General features: G+C 45.5%; 1 protein-coding gene across 2 annotated transcripts in view; it reads left to right on the top strand.

The window, feature by feature from the left end:
• Window positions 1–9836, top strand: part of USP12 (ubiquitin specific peptidase 12) — a 106011-nt gene extending 96175 nt beyond the window's left edge. For both annotated transcript variants that reach the window (XM_062194444.1, XM_062194445.1), the window contains 3 exons: window positions 1596–1793; window positions 5554–5632; window positions 6663–9836. In XM_062194444.1, coding sequence (XP_062050428.1) covers window positions 1596–1793; window positions 5554–5632; window positions 6663–6764 — 379 coding nt within the window. In that variant the 3' untranslated portion in view covers window positions 6765–9836. The remainder of the gene's footprint in view (window positions 1–1595; window positions 1794–5553; window positions 5633–6662) is intronic.
• The last annotated feature ends 13066 nt before the right edge of the window (window positions 9837–22902 follow it).

Here is a 22902-nt window from a genome sequence, read left to right on the forward strand (position 1 = left end):
GCCACAGCAGAGTTGGACTGGAAGAGGAGCAACCGGGACAGAATCCGGCACCCCAACTGGGACTAGAACCCAGGTTGCTGGCACCGTAGACGGAGGATTAGCCTAGTGAGCCACGGCGCCGGCCTTTTTTTTTTTTTTTTTTTTTTAATAACAATGTCAGTGACCAAGAACTCCCTAGTATAAACTTTCTCTACACAAGTTTGAGTGAAAAGAAAACTAAGAATCTGTATATTCTTTGGTATATTGGTACAATTGACATTTTAGGCAAGGAACCAACTTTGTTTCAACCAACTTTGTTTCAGGTGATGTAGGTGCAGAGCCCCTCTCAGGGAGATGGAGCACTTCTGGGTGTAGTAAAGATTATTTGCAGCGTGAAAAGTAGCACAATTAAATACTGAACTCCTGAATTTCCAGCCAATTTTAATTCTCTTTCTAGGATAGATATAGCTGCTGTGCCTACCTGGTGAACATCCTTAGTTGAGTGATATTTAACGCTTTTTGTTTTTTCAATCTTCTGTTGTCAGTCTATTTGCATTATGTAGATTGGTAGAACAAGTGGGCTTCCGTCTACACTCACATCCAAAGGGCTTGGCAGTTTCATGGAACCCATTTTCTCCTCCACTGTCCCTGGACGTCACATGCATTTAGTCTTGGCATGAAGGATCTGTGTTGGAAAAATACAGATTTCTTAACAAAGGACTGATGCCATTCTTTCTTTCTCTGAAAATATTTATTGAGTGTGGGGTCATGTTATGTTATTTGGTCCTGATAGGTGATTTGGTCTTACAATACTCAGAATGTTGCTTTGCCACTGTAAAAATATGATTTGGATGTTTGGCCTAATTGGGATGCCTGCATCCCATATCAGAGTGAATGGATGTAAGTCCTGGCTCCACTTCAATTCCAGCTTCTGGGAGGTTCCCCAGGAGACAGCAGATGATGGTTTAAGTAATTGGGACTCTGCTACCCAAAGGTCACCTCGATTGAGTTCCTGACTTATGGTTTCTACCTTGCCAAGCCCTGGCTGTTGCTGGCATTGGGAAGTGAACCAGTGGATGGAAGATCTTTATCTCTTTATTTCTGCCTTTCAAATACAAAAGGAAATTAAAAAATTTTTAAAGATGCCACTTAGGTACCCTCAGCTCATATCAGAATACCTAAGTTCAAGTCCTAGCTTCACTCCCAATTCCAGCTTCCTGCTAATTTTCACCTTGGGAGGCAGCAGTTGATGGATCAAGCACTTGGGTCCTTACCACCGACATGGGAGACATGAATTGAGTTCTTGGCTCCTGGCTTTTGCCTGGCCCAGCCCTGACTGTTGTGATCATTTGGGAGAGAACCAGTGGATGGGTTCATTCATATTTCTCTTGCACACATACACACTCTATTTCTCTCACCACCCTCCCCTTCCTTCCCATTCTCTCCCTCTCAAAAAAAAAAAATAATAACTGGTAGAAATATGTAAAAACAGGCAGTGTGGGGTTATTAAAAGTGATAATTAACTACTAATTAGATGTCATAAATTTTGATGATTCTCTTTAAGACACAGTGTGGATGTCTTTTATGACTTTTTTTTATCATTTTAATTTTTATAGGATGAAAGTTAAAAAACTGCCCATGATTCTGGCTCTACACCTGAAGAGATTTAAGTATATGGATCAACTTCATCGATATACAAAACTTTCTTATCGGGTAGTTTTTCCTTTAGAGCTTCGTCTGTTTAACACGTCAGGCGATGCAACCAATCCTGACAGGATGTACGACCTTGTTGCTGTTGTGGTTCACTGTGGAAGGTAATTGCAACTCTTGGGATGTGGTGGAATTTCTAGGTTAGTAGGGCCAGTGCACATGTAGGATGTTCGCTAGTGATTTGCATGTCAAGCTTTTGAAAAAGTGAGTTCATTTCCAAAAGGACTTTTCAGATACACTTTTACATCATTGCTTCCTTAAAGTGTTATATATTAAAACATTACTACCTTGATTTGTATTCTTACTGTTTAACTGTGACTCTGAATACTGCATCCGAGTTCCTAGGACTTTCACATCTGTGGGTTTTTCTTTTCCTTTCCTTTGTGTATGGGGATGAAGGGTGGTTGGTAAAAAACGCTGCCTAGATAGATTTTGCAAAGTCAGTCATTTCTGAGATTAATTGAATATATTTGCTGTGTTGATTTTTATGAAGCATTTGGAATAGCTCTTCAGAGATCAGCTTTCTTTCTTTTTTTCTTTTCTTTTTTTTTTTTTTTTTTTTAGACAGGCAGAGTGGACAGTGAGAGAGAGAGAGACAGAGAGAAAGGTCTTCCTTTGCCGTTGGTTCACCCTCCAATGGCCGCCACGGCCGACGCGCTGCGGCCAGCGCACTGCGCTGACAGAGATCAGCTTTCTAACTTTACTGATGTGTCTGTTGGTCATTTCCTGTTGGCCAGTTGTAGTATGCTGTCTCCTTGCCCTCCTTCCCAACACAGTGCGCATGAACAAACAAGTCTTTCTTAATGGAGAAAATAACTTGAAAACAACTGCCATTTTGCACAGTGTGACTTCATGTATTGCTTCCTGAATAAGCATCAGTGTAAAGTGATTAAAATTATATTCTGGGACATAGTAGGCTAAGCCTCCACCTGCAGCACTAGCATCCCATGTGGGCACCAGTTCATGTCCCAGCTGTTCTTCTTTTGATCCAGCTCTCTGCTTATGGCCTGGGAAAGCAGTATAAGATGGCCCAAGTGCTTGGGCCCCTGCACTCAAGTGGGAGACCTGAAGAAGTTCCTGGCTCCTGGCTTTGGATCAACCCAGCTCTGGCCATTGTGGCCATTTGGGGAATGAACCAGCAGATGGAAGACCTTTCTGTCTGTCTGTCCCTCCCTCTATCTATCACTCTACCTCTCAAGTAAATAAATAAAAAAATTTATTAAGTATTTCATTGTATTATTAGCATTAAAAGGGAAATGCAAGTCCCTTCACTGTACTTTTTTTTAGAAAGAGTTTATTCTTATTTATTTGAAAGGCACAGTTACTGAGACACAAACACACACACACGCACACAGATCTTCCATCCACTGCTTCACTCCCGAAATGGCTAGGGCTGGGCCAGGCCAAAGCCAGAAGCCAGGAGCTGCTTCTGCATCTCCCACGTGGGTGCAGGGGCCCCAAACACTTGGGCCATCTTCCACTGCTTTCCCAGGTACATTAGCAGTAGCTGGAACAGAAGTGGAGCAGCTAGTACTTGAACCAGCACCCACGTGGGATGCTGGCGTCACAAGCAGTGGCCCTGTGCTACTTTTTAATAGCAGTAGTAACATTACCTTGTAAGGGCCTAACTTTTCTGTATATTAAGCCTCTTCAAATGTAGTGACAGCCTTGCTCTGGAACTGGCCTCAGAGGATCTCTAGGTCTGAGGTTCCTGTCTTGGATCACTTGCAGGGCCCCTTCCTATCTGTGTCCTTTTAGAGCTAACTCCACCTGTCCCCGCTCAGGCCTCTCTTCACTTGGTGTTTGTCTTTTTAACCCTGTCATTGGCCCCACTGGCATCTCATCCCCACGGTAACAGCAAGTGTGTTGCTTGCAGCTTATTTATACCAGCATGGTACAGTTGTCTGGCCAGCTCTCCAAGCACTGGCTGTTAGTACAGTTATAATTGTCGGTTTTTGCCTCTTTCCCTTTTGGGAATAGGTGTCACTTAACCAGAAAATCAGTTGTTCTTTAACAAAGTCAAAAAAATCAGTTGTTCTTTAACAAAAGACAGTATTTAAAATATTTTCCCATTGTTAAATTTTCTGTATCAGATTGATTTGTAGCTGTGTTTCCTATTTATTTGCCTGCATCCTTCTCTGTGGAGTGTCATTTCCATGATCATTCTGTTATCTGATGTTAGTGTCACACTGAAGCATACTTGTTCTCTGTCCCAGTGCCTAGCAGATAGGAGATTTCCAACTAAACGTTTGCTGAGTGTGCTATCCTCAGACCCGTGCCAACTCCCTGCTCCATGGTGCAGCACCTTTCCTGAGTCCTTAGCCCTCTCTACATACCTCCTCTTGCTGAGAACTCTGCTTTTGCACCTTGCCTTTGCTTTTAGAATCGCTCCCAACTGGGCAGGCTGCTGTGGTGTCTGACCCCCCACGGTAGCCCCCATAGTCACTTCGCATATTCGGCATCCATATGTACTCACCTGAAGGCAAGGCTCTGATGAACAGCTTCCTTGACTTCAGCCCTTCCTCTCTGGGTTCATTACCTTGTGAAATTAACTCATGTCAGCTGCTCTTCATTCTAGCTCTGTGCAGGACAAGGGTGCTCAGCTGTTTTCATCTCAGACCTCCCAGGGCCCAGCCACCACCCACCCCACCCCACCCCCTGCCCCTGCCTTGCTCGGCTCCTCTGGGGACTTCTCGTTACTTTCATTCCTCAACAGTCCTGTTTTCATTTCCTACCCTCTCCCTACTGAACAACAGGCCCTTTATACCAATCCTTTAAAAATTGAGAAAATGGACTTACTAATGCATTAATAATGCTTTTGTTAAAGAACAATTGGAGATGTCACCCTCTAGAGTGAAAAAGTGCTCTTGTTTGTGTCACTCTGCTACCTAAGCTCTTTATCTCATCCGTGGGAGCAAAGATCAGAAAAATATGAGACATTTTAGGAAGGTGGCTTATTCTAATGTCTGCTCACTGTTCTTAAAATATAGCATATCACCATAGAGAACCATTTGTAGTGAATGTTATATCAAATCCTATTCTCTTACAAAATTGCTGTTTAATAAAAAATTATATATAAGCCTTTATCATTATCAAAGTGAAAGGTGTTCAAAATCTTTGCCATATCCTGCTATAAAGCAAAGAATTTCTTAGAAAACAAATGATACTTCCTTTAGTTTTATGCATGTCTAGATCTTTTAGTTCATTTTGTTTACAATGTAATAGAGTGACAGTCACAACAATAGTGATGGTGGTGGTAGGAATTAGGTACTTCAGTGTGGCCCCAAAAGCAGTGAACCATTGGACAAAGGTCATTTGGTGAAATTCAAGGTTGGTTTCAGAATCATGGATTTGCTATCTCTGGGTTTTTCCAAGTAGCACATTGTATCTTTTCACAAAACAAACACACACACACACACAATTAAGGGAATGAGACTGAGAAATAGTTTCATATGCATTATTCAGTAGTTTTACTCAGTATGTTTTCCTGGGATACCCTTTCTCTCTAAAATACCAGAAAAATGTACTTAGCTTTTTCATGGAAGCAGACTTAAAAAACATCTTAAATAATTTGAATAATAGTAAAAAGGCTAAAAAATCTTAATACCATAGCTCTAAGTAGAATACTGGTTATGTGTCTCAAAGTAGAGTACTAATTATTTGGTTTTAAAATTGACTGCCAGTTCAAATCAGTGTAGCTTTATCTTTTTTTTTTTTTTTTTTTTTGAAAGAGGAGACAAGGGATATTTTTATCTGTTTCATTTTCTCTGTAGCATTTGATATTTAGAGTGTGAGGAAGTAATACTAAGAAACATTGTATAAAATTAACTCTTCTTTCTCTTGTTTTCTTTTGTTTTGCTGTAGTGGTCCCAATCGAGGCCATTATATTGCAATAGTTAAGAGTCACGATTTTTGGTTGTTGTTTGATGACGACATAGTAGAAGTAAGTAGTTTCTTCTCATACTTGTGTAACTTTGTGGTGTGTCTCACTGTTTTTTCTCACAGTTTCTCATTTATATCTAACTGATGATGAGTATTAGGCAGATGGCAGGGTCTGTAAATCATAGTCTTAATTCCTAATTTTTAATTCCTGAGGTCCAAGCTCCCAGTGGCAAGTAACCGTTACACATTTGGAATAAACATGAGAAAGTTTTCGACAATAGAGCTACTAGTAGTTGTTGTTTTAGCTTTAGTTATTTGAAAAAGACCCGTTATTGAGCTATATAACAAACACAGGGTAAAGCACCCAAATCTTGAATAACTTGGTGAGAGTTTGTATGTGTGGACACCTACCCTTCCTCTCCCCATGCCCACTGTGGCTTGGATCAAGATCAAGAGGTAGGGCATTTTCAGTCCTGCTGCAGGCCCTCACTCCTCCTCCTGGGCTGTGCCCACAGCTCTTCTCCCCTCTGGCCGCCACCCGTGGAGCCCACTGTTTGGGCTGTCATTACTGTAGTTATTTTTGCTTTTGCCTGAATATAAACAGGCTCATCAAATATGACATCTTTTGCGTCTGGCTTTTTTCATTCGCTTGTATATTTATGAGGTTCATTCTTGTTGCTTGCAGTAGTTCTTATTGCCTGGTAATTTTTATTATATGAATATGCCAAGTTAGAATTTGACTTTTTTTTGGCAATTATTGACTATTCTAAATAAAATTGCCTTGATCGTCCTTGTACACGTGATTTGCTATACATATAGAAACATTTTTATTAGGTTGGACCACTAGCCATTTTTGCAGGTCCAAAATGGTTGACAGGTAGCAGTGTGACATAGTCCAGCCTATCTTGGGAAGTGGAATTGCTCAGCTTTAGAAGATGTTGCTGAACATTGTCCAAAGTGTCTATATCATTTTAGACTTGTGCCACCCTGGGCATCCTCCCCAATACTGGGTATTGTCAGTCTTTTCAAGTTAAGCCATTCTGTTTGTACAGAGCTCATTTATGTACTGATGTTTACCTTTTGCCTCACAGAAAATAGATGCACAAGCTATTGAAGAATTCTACGGGTTGACATCAGATATCTCAAAGAACTCTGAGTCTGGTTACATCCTTTTCTATCAGTCTCGGGACTGAGGGAAAACCGTGATGAAGAGATACTTCTGCCTCATTTCTTCTCTGGTTATTTTGCAAAGGATCAAGCACTGATTTTTCAAGAAAAAGAGAAATGCAGGAAGCTCAGGGGGCAGTAGCACACTTTGCACACAATAAAGCAAAGACTATGGATTAACAAGCCCTTCCTATCATGGTAGTTGATTTCTTTGCTCAGGTATCATGCTGTCCGTGCAGTTCATACGACAAGGAAATGAAATCAGAGATACCAGCTCCTCTTGTAAAACAGCCTTCCAGTTATCGACACGCATTTTCTCTTTATTAATTGCACCAATAATGATTGGAATTCCTTGGGGGTGCAGTAGAAAGATTCGGAATCTGTGCTAGGGTGTGTGTTAATTGCAGGAGGCCATGTGGAGCACGCTGCACAGATTTGCCTGTGTGCGGGGTGCAGAGCAGCACAGTCAACGGTCTTTTCAAGCATAAACCGGAAATACTTTTGGGCCCAACACTTGCAGTTGCCTTCCTGGTGTATAAGACTAACAGATACTAGAATCCAGTGTCAGGAAGACAAATATGTTTTGCTTCTCTGAAGAAGCTTATAATAATATACAGTATATGTATATGTAGGGAACAATTGGTCAAAAGTGGCTTTTTGTTTCCCCAAGGGGAAAGACTGGCTTTGTAATTATAATTTTTCCTTATTTATTTTACTTAAAACTGGTAGAGTCTAAGTATTGTACGAAGTGCCCATGATTCTGTCAGTAAATTTGAGCATAATTTTATTAGTTTTTGTCAGTTTTAGTAATCCTTTGTTTCTATTTTTAAGCTGAATATTGAATTGTATCTGAAATCAGTAAGATACTTTGAGGAAAATTGCAGTGAGAGGCAGTAAATATTCCTTTTTCAGGAGGAACTGATATCTCTGGCTAAACTATTTTTTTTTAATTATAGTTTATATGTCAGTTATTTTCAGCTTTAATTTCAATAAAATAAAAAAAAAACTGAAAAATTCCCTATAGTTGTTGGAATGATAAAAAAAATTCTGGTGCAGTGGTGGTAAGCCAATCTTTAGAATCCTTAAATATTTTAATGTGTCAAGCCGAGGCCCTGGTTGGAAAATTCATGTCATAGCAGTTAGGTTACTTTCAAATGCCATTTTTTTAACCCTGAACAGAAGTAATACTTTCAATCCTCATAACCCTAGCATTGTGGATAGCCAGCTAAAAGATCCCATGTTAATGAAATTGACAAGTCCTCCCTTCCCCTTACCCCCACTCTGCCTTTACAAATCTTACTGGAAATGTGTTGAGAAATTAAAATTTGTGTTTGTTCAGACTTCATTCTGCTGGGGGTTTTTAAGAAGCACTCTATGATGTAACAAGTATGTAACATGTATGTAAACTGTTGCAGTTGACATCTTCCCATGTATCAGTAAGTTGTCTGACGGTGGCTGAATGTAACTTGCAGAAAATAATTGAAAATTACTCAAAATAATAGCAATCAGGCCTTGGATATTCTTATCAAATTCTTTTCAGGCAGTACTTTTTTTTACATTCTCTAATTTTCTAATGTTATTTTACTAAAACTGTTGACTATGGGAAAAACAACAAAAAACTGGTTTTTTGTGCTGCTATTAACATTTATTATCTGTATCCTTTAGCTCAGGAAATGACTTCACCTATTCGTTCTGTAAACAAATCTTTAACAGGGTCGCTTAGCTAATTGGGCTGCTTAAGCAGATATGCTGGGAGAAAACTATGATATTTAGTATTTGTACTAAATATTAAAAGTATTTTGACAAATTGCTTTTTAAGATACAGTTTCTAAAGCCTCACCCTGGCTGGAGTTGTTTTGTACAAATTATACATAGCTTGCCTGATCTGCCAGTGTAGCACAGAGAGTCATAACCGAGGGTGTAGGGACGGTCAGAGCAGTGGAGGTGGATCCACTTTCTCTTTTGAGGGCTTCAGCCAGACTGTTGTGGAATTAAAGCTGTATTTCTGCAGCTTTGAATGCAGAGAGAAGGGTAGAGTCAAGCAGAATCCGTCGTGATATCAGCTGGGCCACAGCATGCGTGAGAAAGATAGCTGAGGTCATTTGCACAAAGGTACAGCACTGACAAGCTGTGTTGCGTTGTTTTTACATTTTTGCAGGTTCTCGCCCTTGTGCTGCGTTCCATGAGAGTCAACACACTTTGTTCACATCTAGACCATGTTTATAGTCTGAGTTGTCAGGGGAGGGGCTGCGGGGTGATGGTTTGGATTAACTTTTACTCTTAGTGCAGCTGGGTCTAAGGAAACGGTTTTGAAGCTCATCAGAAACTCAGTGTACTTCTAAAAGGTGTAGGGTTAGGGTTGGGAAAACCAGTACAGGTGTAGGAAGGCAGGAAGGAGACCCACACAAATGGCATTGGGAGGTGGTCTGTTGGCTGACCGTGCATAGAGCAAGGGCAGGTCTAAGCTGTAACTGGTGGCTGGTTGCTCTGTACCTGTGTATGTGTTCGTCAGGATGACTGTCCCATATTTTGTATATTGGAGTAAGCATTTCTATGAATTACCATAACTGAAAGTAAATATTCTAAATAAGCCCCGCTTCTAAGTCCTGCGGCTTCTGTCTGGGAAACCTGCCCTGGAGAGGACTGCTTACAACAGAGCCAGGAGGCTGTGGGGAGTGGCAGCAGGTGTCCCCGTGGGTCCTGGGGCCTCTGACCCTCGGCGCAGGGCTTTTTCTTTCCTTGATGGCAGTAGAAAGTCCTCATTTTTCATAACATACTACTCTGTCTGCTTTCTTTAAAGCTACCTTTCATTCAAGACTCTCTCATGAGGTATCTGGCTAGGAGCTGGGAGAGGCTAAGATGCTCGGGCCCTGGCTCTTCAGTGCAGTGAACTGTGTGACCTTGGGCAAGTCACTTGACCTCTCTGTGCTTCAGTCTCCCTGTCCTGTCAAATGGGAGTAAAACCTACCTCACAGGGTTGTTGTGGGGATTCATTAGAGATGATGTCTGTAAAGCATTTAAGGTTCTCGAAGAAGGCGCTATATAAATACAAAATAATATCTATTAAAGTTGGTTTATTTGTGCTTGTGGGTTTTTAAGTGTGGTCTTTCCTTTTTCTCTTAAAATATATTTGCAGATTAGAAATGCACACTTTGGGAATTTTGTTGTCATCTTTGCCCCAGCGACTCCTTCTGTCATCCAGAGACACTGTCCCTGGGCTAGTGCTGCTTGCGTGTACAACAGCTGCCTACCTGAGCCTGTGTTTAAGGAGTGCCTGGCTTGCATTTGTCTTACCATAGCAACATGTCATTTTGAAAACTCCAGAGTTTTGATGTTAGCATTTAGAATGCTAGAGAGTAGGTATCTTAGAGGACCCCCCCTTTTTTTTTTTGACAGGCAGAGTGGACAGTGAGAGAGAGACAGACAGAGAGAAAGGTCTTCCTTTTTGCCACTGGTTCACCCTCTAATGGCCGCTGCGGCCGGCGCACCGTGCTGATCCGAAGCCAGGAGCCAGGTGCTTCTCCTGGTCTCCCATGGGGTGCAGGGCCCAAGCACTTGGGCCATCCTCCACTGCCTTCCCGGGCCACAGCAGAGAGCTGGCCTGAAAGAGGGGCAACCGGGACAGAATCCGGCGCCCCGACTGGGACTAGGGACTAGAACCCGGTGTGCTGGCGCGCCGCAAGGCGGAGGATTAGCCTATTGAGCCGCGACGCCGGCCTTTTTTTAAAGATTTATTTTATTTACAGAGAGGCAGAAGCAGAGAGAGAGGTCTTCCATCCACTGGTTCACTCCCCAAATGGCTGGAATGGCAGGTGCTGGGCTAATCTGAAGCCAGGAGCCAGGAACTTTTTCCAGTGCACCATGCACTGGACCCAAAGTGCACCATGCAGGGACCCAAAAATCTGGGCCATCTTCTGCTTTCTCAGGCCATAAGCAGAAAGCTGGATGGGAAGTAGAACAGCCAGGATTTGGATGCCGGCACTGCAGGTGGCAGCTTTACCTGCCTCGCTACAACACCGGCCTCTGTTTTTTGTTTTTTGTTTTTTTAAATGATTTATTTGAAAGGCAGAGTTACAGAGAAAGAGGGAAATACAGAAAATCTTCCATCTGCTGGTTCACTCCCTAAATGGCTGCAACAGCTGGAGCTAGGCCAATCCAAAGCCAGGAGCCAGGAGCTTTTTCCTGGTCTCCCACGTGGAGATGGACACAAGCACTTGGGCCATCTTCCACTGCTTTCTCAAATGCATTAACAGGGAACTGGATCATAAGTGGAGCAGCCAGGATGCTCACTGGTGTCCATATGGGTTGTGAGGACTGCAGGCAGTGGCTTAACCCAGTACACCACAGCGCTAGTCTCAGGTCCCTGTTTCTGACATGCCTACTCCTGACCTTCCAGGGGAGTTATGACTCCTCTAAGATCCACTCACCTACAGTTGGTCAGTTGGCCAGCACTGGAGGACTTGGGTCTGCTGGACTGCTGAGCCCGGTGAGAGGTTACTTAGGTTGCCCATTGTGCTGGCCACCCTTTGCTCTCCCAGCAACCCTCTGTGGTCAGGGCTGAGCTCCACATTCTGCTGTTGGGAGACACACGCTTGTGGATTCGCTTCAGTTCTCAGAACTTACCCAGGAACAAGTGAGCTACACTGCCCATGGCGACTTCACATGGGACTGTGGAGTTGTGCGTGTCAAACACTTCATCCTGAGACTTTAGTCCATGAAATCTGTATCCAAGTTTTTCACCAGCAGTTGCAAAGCCAAGAGTGCCCTGTCTTCCAGTTCTGCGGCTGCGGCAGGCTGCTCCTGTGAGCCCTGCTGCTTTTCCCACTGCCCTTCTGTCCCATGTTCTGTGATCCTTGCTGCCTTCTGTTTCCAGAGTGGCTGGGAGAACAGCCATAACTTTTGAGTGACAGCCCGTGCTTGTCATTTGGCTTCCTCGAATGTTAATCCTGACACTGCTATGGCAGTGTTGGCTCTCTGGGGAATCACATCTCCCTAGAGTCAACTCTGCAGAAATCAGATGCTGCTTTCGAAAAGGTACAGCTTCAGAGCTCAGACTCCTTGGCTGTGGCTTTCATTGTACAAAGACTAATTGAAAAATTTCATTTGAACTATTTTTAGTGTCTAATTAAATGACTTTAATATATTCTCAGTATCATGCACCTTTCACCACCATGTTTAGCTCTCTTCCTCTTCCCTAACAGAACTCTGCACCCATAAAGCAGTCACTCCTGCTTCCTGTCTGGTCCCCAAGCCCCTGGTAATCTGTGTTCTGCTCTCCAGCCCTCTGAATCTGCTCTATTCCAGGAAGAACTGTGCAGTACTTGCCCTATTGTGTCTGGCTTATTTCACCTGGTGTAATGTCAAGGTTCACCCATGTTGCAGCGTGTGTCAGGGTTGCCTGCCTTTTTAAGGCAGAGTAATATCCCATTATATGTACAGACCACTTTTGGTGCATCCATTCATCAATGGACATTTAGGTTCTTTCCACCTTTTGATAATTGTAATTATTACTGCTGTGAACATTGCTGCACCGATGTCTGAGCCCCGGATTTCGGTTTTTCTGGAAATGCACTTAGGAACTGCAGCGTCCCAGAGGATTCTGTATATAACATCTGAGGCAGAAGCCATACATTTTCACCAGCAACATTTCTCCACATCCTTCCCTATACTTATGTGTTTTAGAAAGATTGATTTATGGGGCCAACGCTGTGGTGTAGATTAAGCAGCCGGCGCCACGGCTCAATAGGCTAATCCTCCGCCTTGCGGCGCCAGCACACCAGGTTCTAGTCTCGGTTAGGGTGCCGGATTCTGTCCCAGTTGCCCCTCTTCCAGGCCAGCTCTCTGCTATGGCCTGGGAGTGCAGTGGAGGATGGCCCAAGTGCTTGGGCCCTACACCCCATGGGAGACCAGGATAAGCACCTGGCTCCTGGCGGTGCGCCAGCCGCAGCACGCCAGCCGCGGCGGCCATTGGAGAGTGAACCAACAGCAAAGGAAGACCTTTCTCTCTGTCTCTTACTGTCCACTCTGCCTGTCAAAAAAAAAAAAAAAATCCATCTGCAGTGCTGGCATCCCCTATGAATGCTGGTTTGAGTCTCAGCTGCTCCACTTCCAATCCAGCTCCCTGCTGATGGCCTGGGAAAGCAGTGGAGGATGGTCCAAGTGCTGGGACCCCAACACTCACATGGGGGACCCAGAAGAAGCTCCTGGCTCCTGGCTTTAGATCTGCTCAGCTCTGGCCGTTGCAGCCATTTGGGGAGTGAACCAGCAGATGGAAGACATTTCTCTCCCTCTATCTCTTAAATAAATAAATATTTTAAATAAATTTCTCCCTTTAGTTTGAAAGTCACAGGGAAGATACAACACCACCAAAGAAGGGATGCAGAGCAAGGGCATTGAGTAGTGTGGTCCATCAGTTTCACTTTTTTTTTTCCTCGCTGTTGAAAGAGAAAAAGATATTTATCACTCCCTAAAGGACTGCAACAGTTGGGTCTGGGCCGGGCCAAAGCCAAGAACCAGGAACTCTGTTAGTCCCCACATTAGTGGCAGGAGCCCAAGTGCTTTGGCTGTCGTCTGCCTTGCCTGCTGAATCAGAAGTGGAGTAGTCAGGACTTGATATAGGATGCTGGAATTGCCGGAGCTGCACCACACATGAGACCCCAGGTTTTACTTTGTTTAAAATAGCCATCCTAACATGTGAAGTGGTGTCTTGTGGTTTGGGTTTCCCTGGTGACAATGATGTTGCACACCTTATAATGTGCTTATTGGCCATTTGTTTATCTTTGTGTATGTATGTGTTTAAAAACTGATCTATCTGAAAGAGCAACAGAGAGGGTGAGGCAGAGACAGAGAGACAGAGAGGTCTTCCATTTGCTGGTTCACCCCCAGATGACTGCAATGGCCAGACCTGGGCTAGGCTGAAGCCAGGAGCCAGGAGCTTCTTCCAGGTCTCCCACATGGGGACTCAAACCAGTGCCCATATGGGATGCTGGTGCTGCAGGCCCTGGCTTCACCCACTATACCACAGCACCCGTCCCCATTTGTCTATCTTGGAAGAAATGACTAATGAAGTTTTTTGTCCATGTTTTAATTGGGTTGAATTTTTGGTGATTATTGAGTGGTAGGATTTCTTTATAAATTTGGATTTAATCTCATGAGATACACAATGTAGAAATATTTTTTCCTGTTCTATTGGGTTGTCTCTAAAAAAAAAAAATTATTTATTTGAAAGGCAGAGTTACAGAGAGGGAGAGAGATATGTTCCATCTTCTGGGTCACTCCCCAAATACCTGTAGTTGCTAGAGCTGCGTGGATCCAAAGCCAGTAGCCAGGAGCTTCATCAAGGTCTCCCCTGTAGGTGGCAGGGGCCCAAGCACTTGAGCCATCCTCTGCTGCTTTCCCAGGGAGCTGGATTTGAAGTGGAGCAGCAGGGACTTAAACTGGCACCCTTATGGGATACCAGTGTCACAGCTGGTGGCTTAACTCACTATGCCACAACTCCAGCATCGATGCAACACAGTTTTTAAGGTTGGTGCCGTCCAGTTTCTTCTTTTCTTTTTGTCTTGCTTTTGGTGTCATCTCTGAGACATTGCCAAAGCCAGTATCATAAAACTTTTGCTTCACATTTTCTTCTAAGAGTTTAAAGTTGTAGTTTTTTATATTTAGACGTTTGGTCTAAAATGAATTCATTTTGGTCTATAATGTAAGGTCATTCCTTTGCATGTGGATATCAGCACCACTGGTTGAAATGACTCCTTTTACCACTGACTGCTACTAGAAGCCAAAAATAAACTGGCCACATATGCTTGGGCTGATTTCTGGGTTCTTTCATACTCGTTGGTTATCTGGCTGTCCTTGTGCTAGTATCTCACTGTTTTGATTACTGTAGTCTTGCAGTAGGAACATGAAATTAAGGAAGTGGGAGGGGTCGCCGCAGTGGTATAGCTAGAAAGCTGCTGCCTGCAGTGCCAGCATCCCATATGAGTGCTGGTTCAAGTTCTGGCTACTCCATTTCTGATCTAGCTCTCTGCTATGGCCTGGGAAAGCATTAGAAGGTGGCCCAAGTGCTTGGGCCTCTGCACCCATGTGTGAGACCCAGAAGAAGCTCCTGGCTTTGGATCAGCTCAGCTCTGGCTGCTGCAACCATTTAGGGAGTAAACCAATGGATGGAAGACCTTTATCTCTCTCCCCCTGTCCCCCGTCCCCCTCTCTTCTCTCCCCTCTCCCCTCTTTCTCCCACTGCCTCTTCCTCTCTGTAACTCTGCCTTTCAAATAAATAAAGCGTAAAAAATAATTTAAAAAAGGAAGGGGAGTCTTCCAACCTTGTGCATTGTAAGGATTATTTTAGCACGAAAAGGCCACTTGAGAATTCATATGAATTTTAGACTGAGTTTTTTTTTTTCTTATTTATGCAAAAGTTGCTATAAGGGGGCCGGTGCTGTGGCATAGTGGGTTAAGCTGCTGCCTGCAGTGCCGGCATCCTATGTGGACATTGGTTCGAGACCTGGCTGCTCCACTTCCAATCTAGCTCTCTGCTATGGCATGGGAAAGCAGTAGAAGATGGCCCAAGTCCTTGAGCCCTGCACCCATGTGGGAGACCCGGAAGAAACTCCAGGCTCCTGGCTTCATATTGGCGCAGCTCCTGCCATTGCAACCAGTTGGGGAGTGAACCATCGGATGGAAGACATGTCTCTCTCTCTCTCTCTCTCCTCCTCCTCTCTCTATAACTCTGACTTTCAAGTAAATAAATAAATCTTTTTTTAAAAAAAAAGTTGCTATAGGATTTTTGATAGGGATTTCATTGAAAGGTCACTTTGGGTAGTGTTGTCATCTTAACTGAAAGGCCACCACAAAACACACCAAACACCAGAGTTAAAGGAAAGGTTTCATTGTCGGAGTGGGAGGGTGGGACCTGACAGGCTGGAGAGAGGGCAAGAAAGAGCCTGTGTGGAAAACCAGGTCTGATAGCCTTGCAGAGATAAGGAAGTGGGAGCAGCGAATCCCGTTAGGACGGGGGTGGAGCTGATGCTTGTGGGTGGGCCGTTTGCTCACCTGACTTCTAGTAAGCCAGGCTGCACTTAGGAACTGAAACTTATTCTGGAGAGACTGAAACTTACTGTACAAGATGGCGACTGGCCAGAGCCCAAAATGGAGCCTGAGGTTTAAGATGGCGCCTCAGATAAGATGGCACTGGTTTCACTGACATTAACCATATTGAATCTTCCACTCCAGGAACACTATCGGATGTCTTTCCATGTATTTAGGTTTTTAAGCTCTTTCAAGCAGTGTTTTGTAGTTTTAAGTGTGCAAGTCTATCACTTCTGTAGTTAAATTAATTCCTAGGTATTCCGTTACTTTTGATGCTAATGTAATTTCTTACTCTTCCTCTCTGGTTACTTATTATTAGCATTAAAATGTAACTGATTCTTGCAAGGAATGCTTAATGGTTTTTCTTTTAACATTCTATTTGAAAGGCAGAGGGACAGAGACAAAGATCTCCTATCCTCCCATCCCATTCTCAAATGGTCACAACAACTGGGGCTGGGCCAAGCTGAAGCCCAGAGCCAGGGTCTCCAACCGCCTCCTAAGCTGGGCATCGTCAGGAAGCTGGACCAGGATGCCAAGCAGCATCTCAGCCCTTCCCAAACTCCCACCCCTCAACAATCCTTTGTTGTGTTAAATCTTTAGGGTTTTCTGCTGAAAAGACCATTTGTGAGCAGAGATAGCTTTACTTTTTTTTTTTTTTTTTTTTTGGATGGCTTTTATTTCTTTGTCTTGCCTAAAACTCTGGCTAGTATGTCCACTACTACAATGAATAGAAGTGGTGAAAGTTGGGCTTTCTTGTCTTGTTTCTGATCTCAGGAGGAACCACTATGAATATGTTAGCTGAGAGGTGGTTTTTTTTTTTCTTAAGATTTATTTATTTGAAAGGCACAGTTTACAGAGAAGAGAAGGAAATAAAGATTTCCATCCACTGGTTCACTCCTCAAATGGCCACAACAACCAGAACTGGGCCCATCCAGACCAGGAGCTTCTTCTGGATCTCCTACATAGGTGCAGGGGCCCAAGCACTTGGACCATCTGTTGCTGCTTTCCCAGGCCATAGACAGGAAGCTGGATTGGAAGTGGAGCAGCTGGGACACGAACCAGAGCCCATATGGAATGCTGGTGCCACAGACAGTGGATTTACCCGCTATGCGTGGGAGACATTAGAAGAAGCTCCTGGCTCCTGGCTTTGGATCGTTCCCAGCTCTGGCTGTTGTGGCCATTCAGGGAGTAAACTAGTAGATGTATTACCAGAGAAGCTAGGGTTCTTGTCTTCGCGCAAGAAAGAATTCAGGCGTGAGACAGAGAGTAGTAGAAAGCAATATAACAAGGTTTATTAGGGTAGAGACTTCCGTAAGAACAGATGGGCACCTCTCCAGACAGAACCTGAGAGAGAGTGCATAGTCGCTCAGACTGGGGGAGAGCAAGGTTACATGGTTGAGTGGGGAGAATACACTTGGCCAGGCCAGGCGGGCAGCTCAGCTGAGAGGCAGAGGCCTGAGCACACAGTCCGAATGAGGCTGGGGTTTTTATGGGATCAGTCTTGCCTTCCCACCTCTGCTCCTCCTGGAACAAAGGACTTTTTGGATGTAAATACAAAAAATTCCTACCTGAGTTTTCCCCCTGAAGTTATCAGACTGGAGGAAGCGTGGCTGGCTTTGCCCATGTTAGAGGAAGGATGGGCAGGACCTCCTGGAAGGGTAGGATGTTTGAAGTGCAGATACTGGGCTGTACCTGGAAGGTTACCAGGCAGAAGGGGCGGGACCCCCACATGGAAGGTTATCGGGTAGAAGGGGCAGGGCAGCATGTTTCAAGTGCAGATACTGGGCTGCACCTGGAAGGTTATCCGGATGACTTTGAGATGCAGATGCTGGACCTAGATGTCAACTCCTTAGGCCTTTGTCACACACACATAAGCTCATATCTGATTTCCTACCTAACAGATGGAAGACCTTTCTATCTCTCCCTCTCTGTCTGTAACTCTGCCTCTCAAATAAATAAATAAAATCTTAAAAAAAAAAAAAAAAAAGAAAAAGAAAAAAGGGCTGCAGTCTCTCTATAGTGATTGGACAAGCTGTTCCAAAACCTGTATAATTGGTAGAATGTTCCAGGTCCTGTCACCATCCCCAGAGATGCTGAATCCTTGAGATGAGGAATAGTGGTCCTGGCCAGCAAAGTTTGAGATTCCCTGGGGGTAGAACTCATTTGGAGTTCTCCGTCTTGTTTATGTGAGGTCACTGTGAGCCTCAGGTTGATCTGAAGTGGAGAGTGTGGTCAAAAAACTCAAATCTTGTAAATCTTGTAAGAAATGATCAAGGGAAACAAGGGAGGGGCTGTGGCCCTTGTCTTCACATGCAGTATTTGAAGGGCTGCCATCGGGGGATGTTTTGCTTCTGGGGTTGCATTGTGACTCCCTGGGCAAGGGCAGAGAGGCACTGCGTGCACCAGGAAGGGTTTTCTGGTGACTGCTCAACAACAGGCACCTGCCTGCTAAGAAATGAAGTGTCAAACCATTGCCTTCAGGCCATTTACTGGCCAGATGCTTGAACTGGCCAGAAAGTTGTGCCAGATAACCTTAAGCTTCTTCCCAGATGAGGCACCCAAAACTGGGGACTACCCTGAGTCACTGGTAACTAGCAAAGCTGGTTTGCTGGGCCCGTGTTTTCTCTTGCAAGGTCGTATGCTTTGTCCTACTTCATGCTGCCCTTTGGCCTTTAAAATAGTTGGGCACAGAGTGCTGCCAGTTACTCTAGGAGAATTTGATTGCCCCTGGTCATCAGGTTGGGAATCATCCCATCATCAATTCATGAGTGGGAAAGGAGGGAGTGGAAGAAAATACACAGGCTGGAGATTTCAGAGGGGCAGAAGTGGAATTTATGTGGCCTACAACTTGAGCAGGCAGGGTGGTGGCAAGGTGAAATTACTGGCTTTGGGGAAAATCTACCCTGTATAAATACTACTTTCCACCACCTCCCATACACTTACCTGTAGATAGAGGAACTGCTGAATTCTGGCCAACTTGACAGGAAACCTTAAAAAGTGACTGAGAGATGACTTACCCACCTCGCATGCATGTGCTGCTTGTAATATGCTTCCAATAAGCTCCTGAAAGCTTATGCTGGGTCATTTGTAGGCAAGGTTGCAGACAAATGAAATAGAGTTTTGACCTTACTGTGTAGGCCATGTCATTACAAACCTTCCATAACAATGATAGAATGATCTAGCAAGTAGACTTACAAAATTATATTTCAAAGGAATAGATTGCTAAGTGTGATAATGGAAGTATCTAGCTTAATTTCCCAGTAGTACATGTATTTATCATTCCCCAAATTGTCAGTTGCTACCCCCTTCTCCAAAATTTGTTCTATTGTGAACATGAAGTATGGGTGTTATAGTATCTGGACTTCTATACATTGTATTTGAACTGGTTTGAAATCACATTTAATTTGCCCTACTGAATGTAGAATTACAAGCAGACAAGGTTTGTGATCTATGCCAAAGTGGGCAGGGGTGGGGGTGGGGAAACATGTACTTTTTTTTTTTGACAGATAGAGATGACAGTGAGAAAGAGAGACAGAGAGAAAGGTCTTCCTTCCATTGGTTCACCCCCCAAAAAATTGCTGCTATGGCTGGCGCTGCACCGATCCAAAGCCAGAAGCCAGGTGCTTCTAGGTGCTTCTTCCTGGTCTCCCACGCTGGTGCAGGTGCCCAAGCACTTGGGCCATCCTCCACTGCCTTCCCTGGGCCACAGCAGAGAGCTGGACTGGAAGAGGAACAACCGGGACTAGAACCTGGTGCCCATATGGGATGCTGGCGCCACAGGCGAAGGATTAACCAAGTGAGCCACAGCGCCAGCCCCATGCAACATGTACTTTTAGAAGATATTCCTGGTGGCTGGAATTATGGCGTAGCAGGTGAAACCACCACCTGCAGCTCTGGCATCCCATATCGGTGCCGGTTTGAGTCCTGGCTACTCCACTTCTGGTCTAGCTCCCTGCTAATGACCTGGAAAGGCAGTGGAAGATGGCCCAAGTACCTGGATTCCTGCTACCCATGTGGGAGACCCAGATGAAGCCCCTGGCCCAGCCTGGGCCCTTGCAGCCATCTCGGGGGTAAGCCAGCCGATGGATGATCTCTCCCTCTCTCTGTCTCTCCCTCTTGTAACTCTTTCAAATAAATAATTAGATCTTCAAAAAAATAATATTCCTGGACTGTGGGTTGGAGGTGCCAGAGTGGTGGTGATGAGGGTGACAGGACTTGGAGTAGGCTGTCTGGCTGGGGACGAAGGAGAGACCAAGGAGGGTCCAGAGGAGTTAAGAGTTTGCCTACAAAGGATACTGACAATCGGCCGCTCTAAAAGGGCTTCACGGCACATGCGTGATTTCCCGGCATGCCTTTGGGACGCTCGTTTTCAGGTAGTGCAGAAAGCGAATTGGATAGGAGAGCCTACGTGGAGAGAAGGACCACTCAGAAGCTCCTTGTGGCCTGGGGGAGAAGGGATGAGAGGCAGGAGGCGAGGTGGTGGCCTCAGGAGTCGAGGTGGACTGGAGAGTCTGCTGTGGGCGTGCGCGGGAGGCAGCCGCCCTTCCCTCACACGTGTCTTTTTGGGGTTCTGTTCAGGCCACTTGCTCCCATGTGGCTCTTCTGGGGCCACCTCACCCCCTCCCGTGGCGTCAGTTGTCATCTGGGGCTGTGACTGCCAACCCTTTACCCCTGCCCTCTGAGGGCCAGGTCTCTTCTTGGGTTGTGTCTCCTGGAGGGTTCCACCAGGCATCACGCAGACACCCCGCCCAGACCTGTGCTTCCGGGGCGTTCCCCGGCCCCGCGTGGCACACTGTTCACCTGTGTGGACAAGCAGAAGCTGGGAGGTGTCTCAGTCCTGCATCGTCCTCTGGCATGGACACTCCTGCCAGCAGGCCCTCTCCTGTTCTGGCTAGGCCACCCCATCAGCCCTTTTGCCTCCAGTCATGGCCAGTGCTTCCCCCGCAGTGAAATTTGAGTGCTCTCCTTAAAATGCACGAATTGATGGCACTAAGTGCTGAAAGAACCCATCTACCTAAAACAGCTGGACTCCACATCCCTCTCCATACAGTCCACCTTCTTTAATAAGGTCCCTCATAGTCTGGCTTCTGAATGCCCTTTGACCTTGTTCTTGCCCTCCCTCCCCACCCCCAATGCTCGCGCACGCACACACACATAGGCCTTTGTCACAATTCTAACTTCTGTCATACTCAGTCCAGGTGGGAGGTGCAAATTCTCCTCCCAAGCGTTTACACGCGTGGTTTCTCCCACCTGACACCTCTCCAGCCCCCAGCTTGTTTCCCCCTGCAGCTTGGAGTCACCCATCAGGTACCAACTGTGTGGCTTCTCCTCATCTTCCACAGTGGAGCTTTGATCAGCTCCTTGGGGTCTTGACAACGCCCTGCACCTCCACCCTGTGATGTAACTGCTTGCATACCTGTCACTAGCTTACACCGCACCACCACCTGCAAACCACCCTCCTCACTGCTCTGGAGTTCACATTTTTATTTGTTATTTTACTTATTTAAAAAAAAGTAGTGTGAGAGAGAGAGAGATAAAGGTATCTCATCTTTTGGTTCACTCCCCAAATGCCTGAAACAGCTGGGGCTGGACCAAGCCGTAACCAGGAGCCAAGAACTCAGTCCAGGTCTTACCTGTGGGTGGCGGGGGCCATCACCTGCTGCCTCCTGCGTGCGTTAACAGAAAGCTGGAATCCGGAGTTGAGCCAGGAATTGAACCCAGGCACTCTGATGTGGGCTGTGGGCCTCCCAAGCTGTCTTCACCACTGTGCCAATGCTCACCCCTCTGCTCTGGATTTTTAAATTGAGCAGTGTGTCCAGCTGGCTCACACGTGCCTGAGCAGTTGTGAATGAAAAATGAGCTCATGGATGAGTGGACTTCCTAATTTCTGGCTTGGGGCACTCATACTTAAAGAACATAGGAGGAAGAATTTGCCCTGGGGAAAGATAATGTTAGTTTTGAGCTTGTTCAGCTGTGCCTGTGATAGAACCGATAGGAGATGCCCAATAGGCAGTGAGGTATTCAGAGCAAGAACTGGGGGAAGCAGGAGATGGAGCTGGAGCTGGAGTTCTGGGTCCTTAGTGCGTAGCTGCTGTTTGAAGAGATCGCCAGGAAGTGTGTACAGGGCACCCCTGGTGGTGTCCTGAGCAACACCAAAGAGGTGAGCACCAGAGGAGCCCAAGCAGACCGGGCAGCAGGGAGGGCACGGAGGCAGCCAAGGCCACAGGAGATAGCAGTGGCCGGTGCTGGACGAAGGCTCTGGAGGTGACCAGTGAGGAGGCAGCTGCTGCCCTTCGTGGCTGGTGAGGGAGTGGAAGTTAAGCTGTGAGTGGCTGAGCAGGAGCAAGTGGAGGGAGTAGGGTGACTGTGCTTTCCAGGAGCTGGCCAGGCAGTGAGAGGAGTGCCGGAAGTCTGAAATGAGTGGGGGGCACACCCCGTTTGTGGGATATGTAATTTTTATTTTCTAATCACTAGTTGTGGTGGGAATGACTGCTCATGAGAGAGACTTTAGGATACACAGTGGGATACAGAGAAGAAAAAAATACCTGTAACTTGTACAACCAGGAGACACTGGCTGGCTGTTCTGTTTCACTCGGGGGTGTGTCTGTCCATCTGTCAGCATTGGGATGTCCCCAGCCACCTGGTCAGCCAGTGTGAACACCATGTCCTGGGGTATGAAGGAGAAATAGCTCAAACCCATTGGTGGAAAACCTGGCCAAGCACCAGCAACCCTTCCTCCTGCACACTCTCTCTTGGGGTTCTTGGTAGAAGTAACTTGAAGAGGGGTGGGTGGGTCCCCAAATTGGTTTTTATTCGAATTTCCTAATTTTGCTGCTTAAGTAATCTTTTAAAAAATCTACCACTTTTGCATTAGGTCTTCACCCCTACCATCTGTCCCAGAGGTTCCATGGTTCTTGGGTCCATGCCTGGGCACACTTGTGCTGCTACTTCCAGTCCCATGATTTCCTGCTGACCCTTCTGTCCCTCACACTTGAACTGTAGGGTCCCTGAGTACAGGGAACATGGCAGGGGCACTACTTTTTCTCTGAGGAATTGTGGATTGCACCAGAAAACTAGATT

This window comes from Lepus europaeus, chromosome 6 (genome assembly GCF_033115175.1).
Source record: "Lepus europaeus isolate LE1 chromosome 6, mLepTim1.pri, whole genome shotgun sequence".
Classification (NCBI taxonomy): domain Eukaryota; kingdom Metazoa; phylum Chordata; class Mammalia; order Lagomorpha; family Leporidae; genus Lepus; species Lepus europaeus.